The sequence below is a fragment of the Oryzias latipes genome, chromosome 17, assembly GCF_002234675.1.
Source record: "Oryzias latipes chromosome 17, ASM223467v1".
In the NCBI taxonomy this organism is placed as follows: domain Eukaryota; kingdom Metazoa; phylum Chordata; class Actinopteri; order Beloniformes; family Adrianichthyidae; genus Oryzias; species Oryzias latipes.
This window is the reverse complement of record NC_019875.2, coordinates 11,458,622-11,478,415: the sequence shown is the minus strand read 5'-3', so window position 1 is coordinate 11,478,415 and position 19,794 is coordinate 11,458,622. Positions and strand designations below refer to the sequence as shown.

Sequence of the window (19,794 nt, the reverse complement as noted above, 5' to 3'; positions counted from 1 at the left end):
GCTATCTGATTCTCTCTGTTGTATTTTTTATTTATTTCAGCAATAGTGCCTTCTAAATTCTTATTTAAGCACTGTTATTTGTGCCTGCTATTCATGTTACAAAAACACCTAGTTATTCCCCTGCTGATCTGACTGTAATTAAAAAGCACATGGAAACTGAGGGTAATCATGCAATTTTGTGTTCTTTATTATGGATTTTTGTCAATCAGATTTCAACAATGTCACGAAGAAAAGGCTAAAGGTTATAAGAACACATATGCATGACTGCAATGTCCTCACTATGAGAGCTATTTTTGAAATCTAAGGGTCAGACAACAAACATGTTGCTTGTTTGCAAAAGCAGCTGTGATGATGTTCTCCTAAGGATCAGTGACCCTTTGGATGGTGTGGAGTGGGGGCGTTCATTTACATTCACTGGCCACTTTATTAACTACAACTTGTTAGTTGACTATGCCTAAATGCATAAATGCATTGAGTTGCTGCGATGTGATTGGCTGATTAGAAATTTGTGTAAACAAGCAGGTGGACAGGTATGCTTAATAAAACGGGCCTGAGAATGTATTCTGGCAATAACTCTCATGAAGAAAAAAACTATCTTGTAGATGACTATTTGAATTTATATTTAATTTTTTAAATCAGAGACATATCATAAAAATAGTTAATATTTGTTTATAGAGGGTTATCATTGGTCATTGAGGCTCCATAATGTCAGTATGACAAACAGGTCTAATAAGTGATCAAATAAAATGTGTAAAAATCCAAAATATAAGTCTGTAAGGTTAGGGGTTAAATAGAAGCTGTTAGAATAAAAACCACTATGCTGCAGTCATGCAACATCTGTGTCCGCACGACTCTCCGTTTATGCAGTATTTCCTGTTTTAAAAACCACTGAGAGTAAATTCATATCTGCTGCTGTTCACACTCATCAAGCCCTCACTCTTTCTGCTTCATGGAAACTCTTTTCTACTGAGAATCCCACATGCAAAGACAGCAGATGAGTCCACCTGCAGTTGATGTTCCAGTAACAAGTTTCCAAGTCTTAACCCTTCAATAACGCAATGTTTCAGTTACAGAGAGAAATTGTTTTCATTATAATGTCAAATGTTTAACGTTCTAGTGTTTTAATGTTTTACTGTTCTAATGTTGAATATGCTTGTAAATTTGTATTTACTGCCTCTTTGACAAAACTCCCTTACAAACGAGGAATGAATTCTCAATGGGGAATATCCTGGTTAAATACAGATCAATAAAAAAAATAACAGAGCGGAGGTTTAGAAAAACTCCTGTCATGATATCAGACTTTTCATTGAAACATAATTACTGCTGTAACAATGAATATATTTCAGTTCAAATTTTCACAAAATAGAAAAAAAAATAAAGAAAAGCATAAACAAAATAAACTTTAGCAAAATATTAGAACTAGAAAAAAAGACTAACCAGTCTCAAAGTTCAAAAGAAAATGAAATATTTTTATCAAAATGTTTAAATCTAAAATCTCTTCATTGCATGTGACAATAACTTTCAGGTTTAAACTTATATATATATATTTTTTCATTTATGTAAACAAAATTTCTCGATAAAATAAAATATATTTGGAGTTTGAAAAAAACTTTTAGTGTTTTGGAGGAAGGCAGCCGTGAAAAGTAACTCGTGTTCCCCATCGGACCGTCTTAGTGTGACACTAGCGGAAGTAAACAAACCCCGTAGCAGTGTGGACTCCTTTCAAGAAAAAGCTGTTTTAGCTCGTTTTCCCGGCGTATGTGTGCATATAAGCAGCGATGTCTTCAGTTCAGTCTCTGAGAGAGTTTATCAGCGAGCGACTCACTGCTGCTGCTGAAGAAATCTTCAGACAGTTTGAAAAGACCATCGTCCAGTATGAGGAAGAGATCATGGATCGTCAGCACAGACTGCTGGATAATTGTAGCAGCTGGAAAAGAAACACAAACAACATAGCAGGTACGAACGCCAGATAGACTGTTGAGTTTTACAATACAGCTCATTCACAAACGTAAGTTTAGATCCTCCATTTGTTATTTTTTTGGACGTCCTCCGCTAGGAGGGTAGAGTCAGTTCTTTTTACTGAAATGAAGGAGTTCTTCTAGCTCTGTCAAGATAACTGTTCTGTTGCTGTTTTTAAGGAATTTTAGGTTGGGGCTGTAAAGACTATGCAGACTCTCATCATTAAATCAGTAAACCTGGATGTGAGGTGAGTGGACTGAAGCAGATAGAGAACAGCAGGGGCCTCTGGAGAGACCATCTGGGCAAAGCTGGAGTGAATGTAGTCAACAACAACAAAAGAAAAGAACAAAATGTCACCACGAGTTGAGACTGAAAACAACAGGTTTTTTTATATCACTGATAATTATCCTCATGAAACTAGGATAGAGGAGTCTGGATAAGATTATATGGAGGTGGAGGAGTCACTCCAGCAGCCCTTTATGGGAGTAGATGAAAGCTATAAAAAGAGTTATGATTACATACACCATCAGGTTTCTCCATTTAAGAACCATAAAAGAGATAAGTAGTGTAAAGCTAATGTTCATGAACACTTTTCTATACGTTTTTATAGTACTGTTTATACCCAAAATTAAACAAATTGATTTCATCAATATTTGAAAATACTATTTGAACTGAGATAGTTATTTTACTGTAAACCTTCTGAATTGATCGTACAAATAACCAAGTGTCATCATAGCCACAACACACATGATGACACCCCCTGGGGGAGGATCCCTCCTTCATGTAGACACCTGAGGTTTCCTCTTTTTTTTCTAGAATCCGGTTTATTTAGGAGTTTTTCCTTACCGTGACGGAGGGTCAAAGGGCAGAGATCCCCATTTTAGTTTAGTCTGTTTAGTTAGTTCAGTTAAGAATCTTCCTACTCAATTCTATGTATTCATGATCCTTTTGATTTTATGTTTACTTTACAATCAACAGTACGAAGCCCATCGATATGACTGTTGTTGTGATTTTGGGCTATACAAATAAAATGGAATTGAATTGAAAATATTATCAGTCCATCGTTTCAGTCCAATGTGTGGAAACACTTTAATTTTAGCAAAGACATGTGACCATATAGTGTGGTAGAATGTTCTCATTATGTTCCCTTTTGATCATTTTGATGTGGAAAAACAACAATGGGCTGAACTTTATTAGACTAAAATATGAATGGATTTGCCAGCAATTCTAGTTTACTAGTTCGCTTGTTTGTACACATATTTAATTTACACTTGATTATCTTGCAAGAAATACACAGAAAAACTCAGGAAAACTTCACCTGCACTGTTCCAGACCCAGGGATTTATCTCTGAGTCACACTGGTTGAATTTTTAGCTAAAGATGTCCTGAATAGATTTTAGGTCAGGGAATCAGGTCCAATCAGATCCTTCGAAATGAACCAATATTGACTTTAATTCATATTAACAGCCACTAATTATGATACGAATTGACTTGTTGCTACATGTGTGTATTGGCCGATCACAGATCTCCCAAAATTAAGTAAATCAGAGCTGAATAAACCTAGAATAAACTGCACTTAATTGTGTTTTTTGTCAAATATTTAGCTGTTTTCCTCTTTCTTCTCACAGATATCCCAGCATTCATCTGTAAGGAGTTCGTGGTCAACCCGCTGTCCCTTAACCACCAAAAGGGCCCGGAGGAACCAGAGCTGAAGTGGATCAAGGAGGAACAGCCACAGCTGGGTTGCAGTCAGGATTGGAAGCAGCTTGGATCAGAGACTGAGGTGGATCTTTCTGCCCAGATGTTCTCTGGTTCTGAAATAGAACCCAAAGCTGCTCAGCTCCACTTCCTGGACTCTCTACTGATCGAGAGCCAGGGTCCAGACCTGGAATCAGCCAAGAATCTGGAAATAAAAGAAGAAATGAGCACTTATGGAGAAAGCTCTTCCTCCTCATCGTTTTGCCTCAACGATACGTCCTCCAACAAATCTGTAAACTGTGAGATTTGTGGAAAAACTCTGAAAGACAAGTACAGCATGAAGCAGCACCTACGGATCCACAGTGGTGTGCGGCCATACATTTGTAGAACCTGTGGGAAGGGCTTCACCCAAAAGGGCAACCTGCTGAGCCACGTCCGAATCCACGCGGGGGAGAAGCTGTTTTGCTGTGAGACCTGTGGGAAGAGCTTCACCTGCAGCAGCAACCTGAGCGTGCACAGGAGGACCCACACTGGAGAGAAGCTCTTCCCCTGCAGGACTTGCGGCAGACGCTTCTCCCAAAAATGCAACCTGCTGAGCCACATGAGGACCCACACGGGCGAGAAGCTGTTCACCTGCGACACCTGTGGGAGGAGCTTCATGCACCGCAGCCACCTGAGCGTGCACAGGAAGATCCACACTGGCGAGAAGTCCTTCTGCTGCAAGACCTGCGGCAAAGGCTTCACCCAGAACGGGAACCTGTCAGCACACATGAGAACACACACGGACGAGAGGCCGTTTCGCTGTGGAGCCTGCGGACGCACATTTAAGAGGAAAACACACCTGAGGGTTCACCTGAGGACGCACAAGGACCAGGTCTTCTTCTGCACCTCCACATCCTGATTTCCTAAATCTTTCTTTATTTTTTTACAGTTTCAAGCTGGAACTCAGACATCTTATTTTCTATTTTAAAGAATAGAAAAACATCATATGTGGTTACAGTATTTTTTTGTACTAGCATCATAGTCTGCGAGGAAAAAAAGAATTGTGCATGAATTAACATTTTCCCCAAAAATCAGATTTTTTTTGTCTGGTTCATCATTTTTAGGGGTAAACCTGTAGAAATCTGTCCAACCCTCTGCAGTGTAGGAATACAGATTAATCCATGAGCAATGTTTGTTGTGAATAAAAATATTCTAGATTAAACACTTTATTGAAAGTTGCAATGATTTCGTAATCATGAAGGAAGACATCACTCTCTACAAATCCAAGACTCTGGGATGTGGGAGGGGCTTTAAAGAGAGAGCTGAAGAGTTGAGCTCTACTCTGGAGGATCTTCACAATCTAAGTATCTCTCACTGATTATTAGAGGATTTGTAAACTTGTACCTCAACTCTTTATAATTTTTTAGAAGAACAAAGCCATCCATCCATGTTCTGAATCCATTTCAGCGTCAGGGCGTTGCTGGAGCCAAACCAGCTTCTGTTTGGTGAAGGCGAGGCCTGGACACGTCGCCAGTCTGTTTCAGAGTAGGAGCAAAGTTTTCAGTTGAAAATTCCCTAAAGGTTTTCTTGTTTTGTAAAATTACACTTTCATCTTTATCTGCTTAAAAACGTAAGACAAAAAACAAACAAAAATTACAGTAGATAAAAAACCTGCAGATGATGAACTGTTTGTGACAGGAGAGTAGAAAACAGCATCTAGGTTAAGTGATGATTATTCTCAAAATAATAAAAAACATAAAGATCTGCAAGAATCTTAACATTTATTGCAGAATTCTGAACCAAAAGAAGAACAGACAGAACATTCATGCAACAGATTCAGCGGCACCTTGCCTGAATCGATGATCAGAAGAGCTAGACTGTGGATCCAAATCCTCTGGAGAAGGGGTTCAGAATCTAGCTTCTGGAGGTCCAGACTGAAGCTTTTATTAGTTTGTGTTTGTTGAGCCACATGGTCTGATCCATCTGCTGTTCTGAATCATTAAAAATCATTTTTATGCAACCAGCAGACCTGACAAAGGTGAAAACTATAAAAAATGTTTAGATCTCTTCAAAAACTAATAGATCAAATAGAAACAATGCAAACCACTGTAATTTAAAACTGATAAACTGTAAAAACTCTTAAGCGACACGGATCCTGTTTGGAAATCAAATAAATGAGAAAAATTGATTTGCCTAAATAAAGTGAAAGTTCTTTGACTTTTAACCAGAGTGTGTTTGTGCATCATGTGACCCAGATTCTCTTAATCTGCAGTCAGATTCAAATCAGGAAGATGAAACCACACAGCAGCTTCAGCTGAGCTGTCCGTCTGCAGCAGCAGTCTTCTCTGTGAGCTGCAGGGTTGATGGGAGCTTGGAGGAGGAGTCCCAAAGAGCGTGGTCCTGCTCTCATCTCACAGCTCTCAGGTCCTTCTTTGTCCTCAGCTGCATCAGAACACCACTTCTCCTCAGGTTGAGCAGAGGAAACACGGCTGAACAAAATGCTTTTCCTCCCAGCTGCTGCTCTGTGCTGTCTGTGTTCAGGTGAGTGTTTGCAGCTAATCAGGAGCCAACCAGGTCTACCTGGAACAAACACTGTCATCCTGACCTTCACCTGTCTGTCTGTGTCTCTGCAGCACTGGTTGCCATGGCCGCAGAGCTGATTCAGGATGATCTAACATTGACCGGAAGGGTTGGTCAATACATCACATTTAGTTGTGGGCTAGTTGAGCAGTGTTACCCTGATTACGTATTATGGTGGCAGAAGAAAGAAACAGAAACATTTAAAAAAATTGTTCATTTTTATGGACGTGACTGCAAAATAAAAAAAGATTATGGTCATCCCCAGGAAGAGGATTTCTTATCTAAGAAAACTCTGAGTGGATGTGAATTAAAGATCAACAGACTAAAAGTGGATCATTCAGCCTCCTACTACTGCAGCTGCAGGAGGATCAGTCTCCACAGTGAAAAATGATCCCTGCAGGCTGAACAAAAACCTGCAGATGAACCGATTTGTGACAGAAAGAGAGCAGGAAACCACAGCCTGGTTCATCTTCATCTCACTCAGACTCAAAGGCACACTTAAAGCATCAAATAAAATCAAAAAGCAGAGATAAAAATGAAATTATCAAAGTATGAAACAGTTTTGACAATAAACATACAAATACATCTTCCAAATTTTTAAATAGCCAATATTTCCTCTGATCATTACTTCATCATGAGTTTCATTAATACAGAAATCAGAGTTTAATAGCTTCTGCAGACTCTAAGGGACAAAAATACACAATGTTGAGGTTTTAGTCAGCTTGGAATGCTTGGTCTACTCTGCTGCACAGTGGTTGGTAGAGTCCCTTCACAGCAGGAAGGCCCTTGCTCAAATCCCAGCATAACCTACTAATGAATGTGTGAGGTTTTTTAAGGGAACTTCGGCTTCGTCCCACAGTCCAAAAAATGCTTCACTTGTCCAGAGTATCAGTGGGAATTTAACAGACATACTTAGTTGAAAGAATTAGCAGCCGTTCTGAGAGACACATAGAACACACTGTCTAAAACTATCTTACAGTTTGACCTCCTGATGGACCGGTCACCATCTCCTGTTCTGCTGTCTTCCTGCTAGACCCCCAGAAACGTCCACATGACTGGCTCTGCTCAGTCAGCCCCTTAGATCTGCTGCTGCTCTGCCAGCCCTCACACCAACTTGCTGAACTGTTCTGTTTTCTCTTTGTTCAATGTTTGTTTTTGCTCCTTTTGCTATCATTTGATTTGGGACTTAACCCTTGTGCTATCCTATGGGGTCAAGAGAACCATTGACGTGTTCTCCCTACCATGACACAGGTGGGTAAAGGTGGAAAGATTTCATGTAATCCATGGACACCAGTGAAGATCACAAATCCTTGAAGAAAAAAAGGTTCGGCGCACTTGTGGGGTCTAGATGACCCAACTCCCAATGTTAAAGTGCCTAGGATAGCACAAGGGTTAAAGAGCATCTTTGATGTTTCAGGTTATCAGCAAGACATCTGTTTGCCCTACTGCAGTCTGGTCTCAGTTTGGCTCTTTAGGGCATTTTTATGAAGAAACTCCATGTGAGCAAATAAAAAAATCAAACACTAACATCCGCCTCAAAGAAATCCTTGAACTCTGTGGTTTTCTGAATGTTCAGATGTCTTTTATTTTCCTGTTAACTTCTTTAGTTCAAACAAAGTATTGAACTCACTTTAGCGACTTGCTGGGGGTTGTCCTGTTATGGACCTTACAGTATCGACTTTGAAACATGAATCCCAAACCAACCAACCAACCCATCCATCCATTCATCCATCTTTCTGCTGGTATCACATTTCAGTCTTAAGGAATCATTGCTAGATTGGCAATCTAGACACGGTGTGCCTCACCTTCCCCCAACAGTAACATTTCTTTTCATTGTCTCATCACGATGTTTGAAAGCTGCACAAAGTTCAGCAGCTTTCTCTCATGTTCCTGTGGTTTCAAGAGGATCAGAAGAAAACAAATTGATGTACTTCAGGATAATTGCACATGTGCACAACTCTACATTTCCTCTTCCATGCTGTCAGTTTCTGCATGAATCCTTCATCTAATAACTGCAGGAATATTTGTCATTTTCTTCTCTCATTTCACACAGCAGTTCACCAAGTTCCTCCACTGCAGACAGAGACAGTCATGTTGATCTGAACATTAGAGAAACTCATCATGGAGCTGAAATATGATCCTGATTCACTCAGATGACACTTTAACAGCACACAGGTTTTTGTAGCACACTTTTTCACTGTGTCTGGACTATGAGTACTCCATCTTTGGATCTGGAACTAGACTGTTTGTAACGGGTAAGAAGAACCATTTCTGCTCCTTCAGCTGTTTGATTGTAGAAAATGTGTTTCAAGTCAGTTTCTGCTGCTTCAGCTTCACATGTTAGTTTGTTCATCATTAGCAGAGAATTCATCAAGCAGCCATTGTTCCAGAAGAAAAGCTGAATCATTTCTGCAAACATGTTGAAATCTCACTGAACAACTAAACTGATTCTTGATTTCTGACAAAAAAATGTAATATTTTAATATTAATTTTAAAATTATCAAAATTTGTTTATATAATTTTCACATTTAGTTACATTAAATTAATTTTAGAACAACTGAAAATGTCTTATCTGTATTAAATTACTAATTCAAAGGTATTATTTTCATTTTCTGGATCAACCTTTGTGCTTTAGATAATACTTGGAAATTAGGGGGAAAAATCGTTGATTCAAAATTTTGGACATGTTTGTATATTTCTTTGTTCTGTGTTGAATTGTTGAACATGTATAAATTGTGTTTAAAAGTTAACCAAAAAGTGATGTTGTGTTTTTTAAGTTCAATAAAATAAAATAAGGAAACAGTAATCTGTTCTAAGTTATTAAAGAACTTTTTGAATGACTAAACTACAACTTTAAAATCTTTTTTTTAAGTTTATGTGTTTTTTTAAAAGAATATCATTTGATGAACTACCTTGTATGATATTTATTAATTTTGAAAGCAAAGATTAAATCTTTTTCTTCCAAATGAGTTAGTCTGAGTGTAGAAATGATTTGCAGCCGTCGTGTCTCCTGATGACGGTTTGATGTGAAGCTGAATCCAGTGAGTGAAGTGAACTTTGTGCTGCATTGATGAGGAGTTTAGTGATCAGAGTTCATGGAGTTTCCAGGATCAGACTGAATGCACTTCTGGAAGCTGCTGTTGACTGTGTGAGTGTGTGTCTGTGCTGCTTGTTGCTGCTGTCAAACTTCAGATGAGTCCGTAGTGAAGCCCGTGGTGAGCGTGTACCCAGCAGCATCCAGAGTCCATGTGGAGGGGAGCAGCTCCCTGCTGTGTCTGGCCTCAGCCATGTTTCCTCCTGTGGTCCAGTTCTCCTGGAAAAGACAGAAGAACAACGGACCACTGGAGGACCTGACCTCTGAAGAGCAGCTGGATCTCAGAGAGTCGGGACGCAGCGCCTCCATCCTGCTGCTCCATCAGCAAGAGGACAGCTCCTATAAATACATCTGCTCCATCAAACATGAGGGGGGCACAGTGGAGGCCCAAACACATCAAGGTAATGAAGGCTTGGTGACTGTGTTCAACAGAGATTCAGCTTCATGCTGACTCTTTCTGACTCTTTCTCTGTTTCAGAGATTCCTGCTGCAGGTTCCTCTGTTCCTCCTCTGGATCTGGTGAAGCTGTCCTTCCAGTCTGAGTGCAGGGTGAAGCTGCTCTGCCTGCTGTACTCAGTGCTGATAGTGAAGAGTCTGGTGTACTGCTGTGGACTCTCTCTGCTGATGATCCTCAGAAACAAGGGAGCATCCACCAACTCCAGACATGCTGAATGACTGTTTTCTGCTCGTCTTTTATGATCTTTCACAGCTCTCCAATGCTCTTTGTGACTTGGTGTAGATCAGTCTATGTCAGTAGCTGCCTTGTGAGGATGTTCTGTTTGGCCACACTGTTCCATATTCTCCACATGTATCAACAAGATTCTCAATAAACACAAAGAGAGCCTTCTTGTTTCTTTTTCTTCAAAGACATTTAACTCTGTTATGACCCAGCCTTTTAGTACCCCCCACTCCCTTTGCCGATTAGCTGTGTTCCCATGTTTGCTTGACTGACTGCACCTGATTCATGTAATGAGCAGCAAAAAGGCAGAAAAAGTTGTAAAACAGGCAGGGTGATAGATCACAAAGACCAGAATTAGTAGACCTGCTGTAAGTTTGTGATTCTTTCTAGAACATAAAAATACTAAAAGTTTGCATGCAGCAGAATAAAGACAGAGAGCAGAGAGGAGTGAGGTTGATTAGTGAACAGCAGCAGACATGAATCTGCTCTCAGTGGTTTGAATTACAGGAAATGCTGTGTGTGTTTATGCTCTGCAGCCTCAACATCAGAAGCTGTGGCTAAAGCAACAAACAACTTTTATCGTCCTAATTACAAGAAACGTCCTCGTGTTAGACATCTGTCAGACACAGTTCTCATCCGATTGCAAAAACATATTTATTTATATTTCCATAACTTCATGAGATCATGGGCATGAGAATTTTTTATGATCAATCACTTCTGTTTTTCCTAAAGTTCTGAAAAATCCTTGTAGAACCTGTGGAGCAAAGTGCAGAATCGAATTTTAAATGGAATGTCAAAACACTTTGAATCACAATAAAATTCTGCACCACATTGATTTGTGCAGTAACCCAAAACGCATTCAAACGTTTCATTATCTTCATGACAAATTAGTTTGTTTTTTAATTACTTTACTACTCACTACGTAGTGTACTACAAAGTCTGTTCCCCCTTTTGTAGTGCTGTCCAAATCTATCCAAAATGGAGTGCACTTTAAATTTCCCAGAAGTCTCTGTGCAAAACCAGAGTGATCCCGATTAGGCATATAGACCTCAACGCATTGAGTTTGAACAATCTTTGCGGAAAAAATGTATTTAAATGTATTTTTTCAATAACCCATCAACGTTTTCATCATCAGAACACAATAGGTTGATAAATAGTTGTTGAAAAATGCTCATATGTACTATGTTTTACTTGGTGACTTCATCATGCTTACTAAAAACATTTAGTAAGCATGATGTCCAAATTGCTTTTAAAATCTAGGGCACTAGATAGTCTTGCACTAAATTGTTTTTTAGTATTTAGGGAATAGGGAGTGAGTTAAGACATAGCCGTTAAGGACATCAAAGATGGTTTCTTCCAGAGCAGGGATGTCAACCTGCAGACCTCAAGAGATAAAATTCCTTCCATGCCTTGATTCTTCTGATCAGGTCGGACATGTATTGTTAACAAAAATGGTAGAGTCTGACTGAAAAAGGGCAGGGCACTGGTCCATGAGGACTTTAGTCAAACAACTGTCACTCTAAACCTTCATTAGGATAAAGCAGCTATATTTTAGCTTGTCTTTGTAAAAACTGGTTCAGTCTACCTGCAAAGAAAAATGTTCTTCATTGTTTTTAAAGCTGCAAAACTGTCTTCTTGTTCAATTTTCTACCACAGACCTGAGAGGGATGGGGGGCTGATGAACAACAGCGTATATAAATCTGCTTTCAGTGGTTATTGTTTACAGGAAATGCTGTTGACAGACAATAAAAACTTTCTGCAGCTGTCTGTGTTTGTGCCCTGCAGCTTCAATTACGTTCACTGTGGTTTCACACTTTGAAACAACAAACTCACAAACAGAGAATCTGGGTTCTCCGTTTGCGAGAGAAGCAGTGTGTGTTACACTCAATAATCAGAATTCAAATTCAAATTCATTTTATTTGTAAAGCGGCTTTCATGAAACAGCTCAAGTTGCTGTACACGGCATAACAAACAAAAATATAATTTCAGTCAGACAACTCTTGCAGTAAGAAATATGTATTTCACATACTTCATTTCACATTCTTTAAGTTGGCATTCACATCTTTTTCATTTGGCATAAGGCTCCGTTCAATTCGATGAGTTAATTTCCATAAAACTTTCGGGGTAACAAAACCCCCCTTAACAGAGCCAACAGGTGGAAGCCGGGGAGGAGGGAGGGGCGAAGAATGAGCGCTCAAGGTAAGAAAGAGAATGAACAACTGCACACCTGGGCTTAAATAGAACGCTGAGCAGGTGAGTTAATTGACTGATCCGCCCTAGGGGAGTAACCTGTAAAACACTGCCGAGTGTGCCTGCCTGAAATAGCGACAGGTCGCTTATTCCACACATGCAATAAAATAATAAGATAACCCCTCATAATATTGTACACAAAAACAAACACAAATACAGGAGAAATTATTATGACAGAAGAGAAGCTAAATAAAAGAGAACCCTGAAGATGCTGTCTGCCCTACCTTCCTGTAAATTAATGAATGCGTATTTTAGTATCAATCAATCAATCAAACTTTATTTCTAAAGCAATTTTCATGTGAAAGCATAACACAAAGTGCTTTACATTAAAACAAAACAAAATAAATAATATAAAAACAAGCACGAAAATTAAAAAAAAATAGGGCCCCCCTACCCAGACCTACACACAACCCCCCACTCCTTTCACACCTCCCACCCTGATGGGGAAAGAAAATGAGCACGAACAACAAGATGTTGGAAACGCTAATAATTTGGACCTCCCTCTCTGTGAATAACTGCATCACCGTATCATCCCTCCACCAGTACACCCAAACCCCTAACAACCCCACTATCCTCTGAAGGGCAATAATTGGATTGTAGGATTTGAACTGCACACATTCAGATAAATGTTGGGGCTCATTGGCTAAATGAGAAAAGCCTAATATTGTGATTGACCTAATTTCTTTTGGAAGTATGAAGGAGCTTTTTGGTTGTTTTTTTATCATAAACACCGACATATTTTTAGCAAAGCATTCATATTTGAATCTTTTGTGTCTTGCTCAAACTAAACTCTAAATACCCTCTAATCGTGACATCTTCTGATCTTTAGGACTCTAGCTGGTCCGGACAGGCTTTGAGACGTGGAATGTCTAAAGGTCAGGGAAGACATAATAAAACAGGTTTGTCACCTTGGACATAGTGAAAGGATAGATGAAACGGGTGGACAACTTCCTGGACAAAACCCAAGCAAGGAAGTCAGTGGTGGACAGCCAAACCTGCTGACCAACAGTGTGCAGAAATCTCCATTAGGCACAACCTGAAGCCAATTGACAGTGTTTGACAGATGCAGGAGCAGTGGAAACCTACATTCCTGAGAACAGAGGAGATGAGCCTGCTATCTGTAAACCAACCTAAGACTGACCCAAACCATTGGAAGAGGAAGAATGTGTCTTTGAATCCGAGTGCCGTTCTGTTGTTTGACTTCTGTAAATCTTCGAAGTTTGTCTCTAACAAACACCATGTTCACTTCTGATCACTACCTGGTGGTGAGATGGATTTGCTGGAAGGCAAGGACTCAAACTGTTTACTGAAATTATGAATGAATGTTTTCTGAAGTTAATCAGTCATTGCTAGGCACTGGATTTTGTTACTTGAAGAGAATCTTATCTGATCAGAACTGGATTATAAAAACTGTAAAACCATCAAAATCAGTAGGGGTGGGATTATATGAACTCGCTTCTTCCCACTCCTTTTCTTTATTGCTTTGACTACAATGCTTGAAATGAATCAATAAATCAATCAAATCAAACAAAATGTGACAGTTGACTGGAAACATCTGGCTAAGCCCTCCATCAGGGAGGGCTTCAACTCCCACATCCAGGAAAACTTTAAACGGGCACAAAGGTAGGCTGGAAAAATTGAATCCAAGTGAAACTCGCTCTCCTCCCCTCTTGTCTCTGCTGCTGTTCTGAGCTGTGGTTGCAAGGTCTATTTCATGTTGAGGTGGCAATCACCAAATTCGATGGTGGATAACCAAAAATAAAGGATGCCATCAAGCTAAAGAAAGAGTTCTACCAAGCCTGGTTGACCTATTGGACTCCTGACGCAGCTGACAGGTACCAACAGTCTATATTTGAAGTCAGAGCTCTGTGTCCCCCGCTGGTCACCAGTTCTAACAACACTACATCTCCCAGCAACCCCAGCGCATACTTCCTGGATGCTTAAACACTGCACTGAGCTTCACGCAGTGTGAAGTATTGTTTGTGGTATTCTGCCTTCATTACCGAGTGTTGTATCTGGATATGATCTCCTGCCATCTGCCCTGACTCTCACCTGGATCCTGACCACCTGTGTCTCTTCTCTGATGCTCTCATGCCAGTTATTGACTCCTGCCTGCCTAACCCTGATTTAACTTTGTAGTCTTTTAGCTGAGCTGATAAACGCCTGTCTGTTCTTGTGACACAGTCTAAGTGAGCTGCGCCCGAGGAAAAACATGGTCCTGTGAGGAGTTTGACTCTACTGAGAAACTTTTGCTGGGCTCAAACAGATTCAAGAAAACCATCAAGTATTACAGAAGGGAGAAGCAGTATTCTGGAGGCACCTTTTTCAGCGTAGATAAGGAGCTGTTGACTTCCACTGGGAATATTTTGGGGCGGTGGAAGGAATTCTTTGAGGATCTCCTCAGTCCTGCTGACACGCAGGACTGACTCCAGATAGCCGGAGTGCCACAAATACACCGGGGCAATATTCAAACTCCTCATAGAAAGGTCCCTACCAATATGCAAACCAAGGGCTTCTCACAGTGAGGCAAGAATGCTAACACTGCCTCATGTTGACTGTAAAACAAGTGAATTCACTTAACAGTTAAAAGTAATTGGACTTGTTGCTTGGCTTCATGCTTTACTTGCCTTTTCTATGTAAAGCTGATCAAAAGGAAGCACATAGGCATTTGTCATACAGATCGTCTGCAGCTCAAAGGACTTTACAAAGAGAAATAATCCAAACACCAACTTCATCCAAAAATGAATACATCACATTCAGTCTAGAATCACTTTTTTTGTTTAAATGTATATAATATATATGCAAAATATATTATATATCCCTTATATAATGAAGTACAATTTTGGTAAAGCTAAACAAAGCAGTTTTATAGCGTGTTTAAAAAAAAGTCTTCAACTGACAGACCAACAGACAAACCACACATAGACACAACACCTGCTGCTCAACACACACATGAAAAGACACGCAAACTTACACAAGAACTCACACATACACATACACACCCACCTGGTCACTGATCACTGCCTTTATGAACCCAAAAACACAGAAAGTTACAGCTCAGGCTCACTTAGTCAAGGTTTTTCTGAAAGCTTGGTCTATGATAAGCCGGCTTCCTGAAACAGCTGCTGGTCTGTACAAAAGCCAGCTGCAGCTGCAAACACTGACCTAGAACTACACACAGCATTTCAATAAATGATTGTAGATAACACCTTTAAAATATTTTTCTGGTTAACAAAACATGGAATGATTGCCCCATTCTTTTAAAGTGAACGCTTCATGAACAATGATTATGGATGGCGTGCTGGAGGCCAAGACCCGCATCCCTGCCTGCTTTCTAACATCTGACGGGTTTTTTGGCTGGACACAACAGATCCAGGTAATCAGCCATGAGTGCGACAACGATATCTGAAGTCGCCTGCTCCTGGTTCAACATAAGACTTACAGTTTTGGAATTAAACATTTGAAAGTTTTAGACTGAAACAATTATAATTCTCAGCATTCAACTCTTCAGTGAAAAATGTAAAAAAAAAAATGGTGTGCAAGCAATGAAAGTTTCTGCATGAAAGCCCCAAATGTTTAAGCATTAAACACATCACCTTTTCAGAATAAAACACTTGAATGCACGAAAAATCATAAGGTTTCTGCATAAAGCACACAAAAAAGTCAATATTGTTGGCATAGCACATGGGAATTTTAGTGTACAAAAACTCCAGATAAATTCAAACTGAAAGTTTCCATTTGTGACACCTGGAACTGTGAAAAATCTAAATTGTCGCATTGTGTGTCTGCTGAGTCCTTACATACATGAGCCTCTGCTTAGATTCCTATGTATTTCTGAATGAAGCTTTTTCCTCAATGAGTGCATAAATACGCATTGTTGCTGCCTGCTGGAGGAGAGACCTGCAGGAATGGGGTAAAGAACCAAACCGCATCAAAAGCTTATAAACAAAACTTTATCTTTTATCATTCGTGTGCCCCCCAAAAAATACATATAAGGACCAGTTGACCCACTGGTGAGTCTTTCTGCTCAGCAGTACTAGCTCTTAGATGATTGACATTACCACCAGAAGAGAAATAAACATTCAAACACCAACAGTTTTTGATTACTCTGTGCTTTAACTTCATTTTTTATTAAGATCTGTAACAAAATTAGCTTAATAAACTTTTCCACCAGAATTTGTGCTGAATACATTGTCAGGAAATTTGCTCTTCTGTTCTTTTGTCCAGTTCAAGAAGAGCTCTGCTGCGTTCTGGTGGTTCACATAAGCAAGTGCAAGATCTCAAACTACATAGTATAATAAAAAATTAAAAAAAACCCTTCATGACAAAGCTGCAGTTAGAGAAAAACATGATTGATAATAACATAATTTAAAAAGAGCTGATTTTTAACTATGGATGATCATCGATTATCACAGTTTGTACACTCACTCATTTGGTTTATTTTTTAAGACTTAAATGTTCGGTTGTGTACAGTTTGTTTCAAACAACTTTGATTTGACCAACAAAAATCTGTGACAGAATGTGTGCACACAGGACAGAGCTAATGATTTCATAACCAATCCATTATATCCCTTAATGAGCAAGATATTTTAGCTCATCATTCAACAAACCATAAATCTAGATGAAAAAAACAAACCAACACATCACGGATGAAGTGCATTTGACTCCTTCAGTCTTTCATAACACAAATGATTAAAATACAAATTTATTGCAGTTGAGGATGAAATACTCAAATTAGCAATGATGTTGTGATCAAAACATTCCTCTGGTTTTAAGCCGATTATTTTAATGATTTGAAATGGTTTATTTCAAGCAATCAAATAGAAATAATACACCAAAACAATACAATCATCAGTTTTACATTCATACAATAACTAATCAAACTGAGGATAATTAGACATATTAATAAATGAAAGGGAGTGGAAGGAAAGGAACTTATATAATCCCACCCCGTTATACTATAACCATTTTATTACATGATTTATCAATATCTGGTTCCTAGCTTTACTGACAGAATTAAGAATCTTGAAGTATCAATAAATTCTTATTATAACAATAATAATAAATTATGATTTCAGTTCAGTTTTTTACTGGTGTTCATCTACCAAAAATGCTTTTACGATGACAGACGTGAGGTGACCTTCCTCTGACAGCTGTCACCTGCGGCCCTGGCTGCTCGGCAGCAGCATGTGCTCCTGGTGTCTCTTCAGGTGGCTGATCAGGTTGCTGCTCTGACGAAACGTCTCCCCGCAGACTCGACAGCTGAAAGGTTTTTCGTTCGTGTGGATCCTGACGTGAACCTTCAAGGCGTGTTTGTATCGGAAGCGTTTTCCACACATGTGGCAGGAAAAGGCTTTCTCCCCCGTGTGGATCTTGTTGTGGACTTTTAGAGAGTATTTGTCTTTCAAGCTTTTCCCACAGATGCTGCATTTACAGACCCTGTTGTCGTTTTCAATCATGAAGTCGCGCTCTGGCAGGAAGGCACCCTCTGGGTCGGTGCAGCCTCTTCTGTTTGGTCTCTGCTGCGACATCACCTCTGCGTCTCCATCAAACTCCATGTACGCCCCACCCTGCTGGTCCTGAGGCACGAGAGGGATCTGAGAGAGAAGCTGCTCGCAGCGTGACTCTGCCTCAAAGGGAGCCTTCACAGAGGAAACATTGTTCTCCTGCCACCTCTCCTGACTGCTGCACGGCTCCTCCTGCTCCTCTTTGACCTGCAGCTCCCTCAGGCTGCTGCTCCTCTCCTGGTTCCAGAGCGGCTGGTCTTCCTCAAAGACTCCTGGAGGTTCCAGATCTGCAAGGTCACATAAAGCTGGGGGTTCTAAGCAGGTTCTGTGCAGACACGACAACACTGCCTCATCTTTTCGGGATTTTCATTTATACTTCTCGGAGTTGCGGCATCTGTTCCTCTATAAACGTTTGAGTTCCTTTAACGGTTGCAGGGCTCCAACACATGTTGCACTTACATTTATGACTTACTAGGACCACCTGAAAAACATATTTTTGGTTTTACCACCATACTGACAAAAGGTGAGGTGAGCCCCAAACACCCTTCTCTCCACTGATGAACGTCAAGTCAAAGATGAACTTTTCTGGATATGATTTGGGATCAACAGGACGTGATAAGGCTAACATTACTTACTTTGTGACTCAAGTACACATCTCACATCAAACTATGTACTTTCTAATGTAACTTTTCAATAAACACTTGAACGACTTACATCAATGATGACGAGTTCTCAGGACTGTAAAAAAATATATTTTGTATGTTTTAAAATCCCTTATAAGATAACAACTTTTATGGACACCTTATGTCAGAGTCATGTCCTCAAAGATTCTATCTTCTGCTTGATAGTTCTCAGTACAGGGATTTAAAAAAAAACGCACGTTTATCTGCATTATGGTTACTGGTTCAAAAACGTTGTGATCACAGCAGGTTTACCTGGTCTGTGTGGATTAGTCGGTACTCTCCAGCTGCTACAATTATCCAGCAGTCTGCGCTGACGATCCATCTCCTCCTCATAGTGGACGATGGTTTTCTCAAACTGTCTGAAGATTTCTTCAGCAGCAGCAGTGAGTTGCTCGCTGATAAACTCTCTCAGAGACTGAACTGAAGACATCGCTGCTGCAGCTGCAACTCTATAGCGGAGAATCCACAATCCTCCACACTCACACGCCAAACTAAATGAATTCCTCTTTGTTTACTTCCGCCGGGGCGCTTGACAGTTTCCGGTACAGTGCTCCACATTTGAGTACCGGCAGTTGTGTTTCTAAGAATGTGTCGTTCCACCACCAACATTTTCTTTTTCCTTTTTATTATTATTATTGTTTGTTTTTTTTACAACTTCAAAAGATCACATACATATCCACATATAGGACAGAAAGAAATGAAGATAAAAAAATAATAGTAAAATACAATAAATACAATTAGAAATGTAGTCTTATACAAATGCCATAATATAATATAATATAATATAATATAATATAATATAATATAATATAATATAATATAATATAATATAATATAATATAATATAATATAATGCTAGGGATTGTAATACAGCATTTTATCTTCAGTGAAGGTGGACAGTTTCCTTGCATTTTCTTTCGTAACTTTAGTGATTTAAAATATATACAGATCTCTTTATGAAATGTACAGAATAATGGTTGGATTTTTAAGAATCTGCTTTTGTGAATGAAAAACTTCCCAGACATTAATAGAGTATTGAATAAAAGAAACCACTCCAAATAATTGTATGTGCTTTTTATGTGAAAAGTACATATATTGATACACTGTGTACTTTTGGAAACTTTCACCCGAAACAGTTACTAGTCTATTTTGGCCTTGCTCTTTTTCTCACTCTTTTTGGCAAATTTACTGTGATTTCTTTTATTACCAATTTGCTCTCTCATTTTCTTTACTTTGGAATCATGTATTGTTTGGCTCACACCAAAATAAGAATATGCCATTTCAATTTCTACCAATTTTTTTTAGTTATCTTTCTTGCTAAAATTTAAACTTATAAATGTAAATTTTATAACATTCCAAAGT

At 39.3% G+C, this 19,794-nt stretch overlaps 3 protein-coding genes across 5 annotated transcripts; 2 read left to right on the top strand and 1 right to left on the bottom strand.

Moving 5' to 3' along the window:
• Positions 1-1,662: 1,662 nt before the first annotated feature.
• LOC101170955 (gastrula zinc finger protein XlCGF8.2DB) lies at positions 1,663-4,881 on the top strand. Of its 2 annotated transcripts, none has more exons than XM_023965687.1 (2): positions 1,663-1,956; positions 3,588-4,881. In XM_023965687.1, exons 1-2 carry the CDS (start codon positions 1,779-1,781, stop codon positions 4,556-4,558), a joined length of 1,149 nt encoding a protein of 382 aa, XP_023821455.1. In that variant the 5' UTR covers positions 1,663-1,778; the 3' UTR covers positions 4,559-4,881. The 2 variants fall into 2 exon arrangements, 1 of the variants encoding a protein (XP_023821455.1); XR_002875164.1 differs by lacking the exon at positions 3,588-4,881 and adding an exon at positions 2,139-2,939 and having other exon boundaries at positions 1,841-1,956.
• A 1,104-nt stretch (positions 4,882-5,985) lies between these two features.
• On the top strand, positions 5,986-10,157 carry LOC101172526 (immunoglobulin lambda-1 light chain-like). Its single transcript, XM_023965702.1, has 5 exons — positions 5,986-6,180; positions 6,273-6,586; positions 8,429-8,474; positions 9,412-9,714; positions 9,792-10,157. Exons 1-5 carry the CDS (start codon positions 6,138-6,140, stop codon positions 9,986-9,988), a joined length of 903 nt encoding a protein of 300 aa, XP_023821470.1. The 5' UTR covers positions 5,986-6,137; the 3' UTR covers positions 9,989-10,157.
• A 6,187-nt stretch (positions 10,158-16,344) lies between these two features.
• LOC101172764 (zinc finger protein 397-like) lies at positions 16,345-18,989 on the bottom strand. Of its 2 annotated transcripts, none has more exons than XM_020711370.1 (2): positions 18,685-18,989; positions 16,345-18,021 (listed from the first exon to the last, which is right to left on the bottom strand). In XM_020711370.1, exons 1-2 carry the CDS (start codon positions 18,860-18,862, stop codon positions 17,399-17,401), a joined length of 801 nt encoding a protein of 266 aa, XP_020567029.1. In that variant the 5' UTR covers positions 18,863-18,989; the 3' UTR covers positions 16,345-17,398. The 2 variants fall into 2 exon arrangements, with proteins under 2 accessions (XP_020567029.1, XP_004078823.1); XM_004078775.3 differs by having other exon boundaries at positions 16,345-18,036; positions 18,685-18,985.
• Positions 18,990-19,794: the final 805 nt, after the last annotated feature.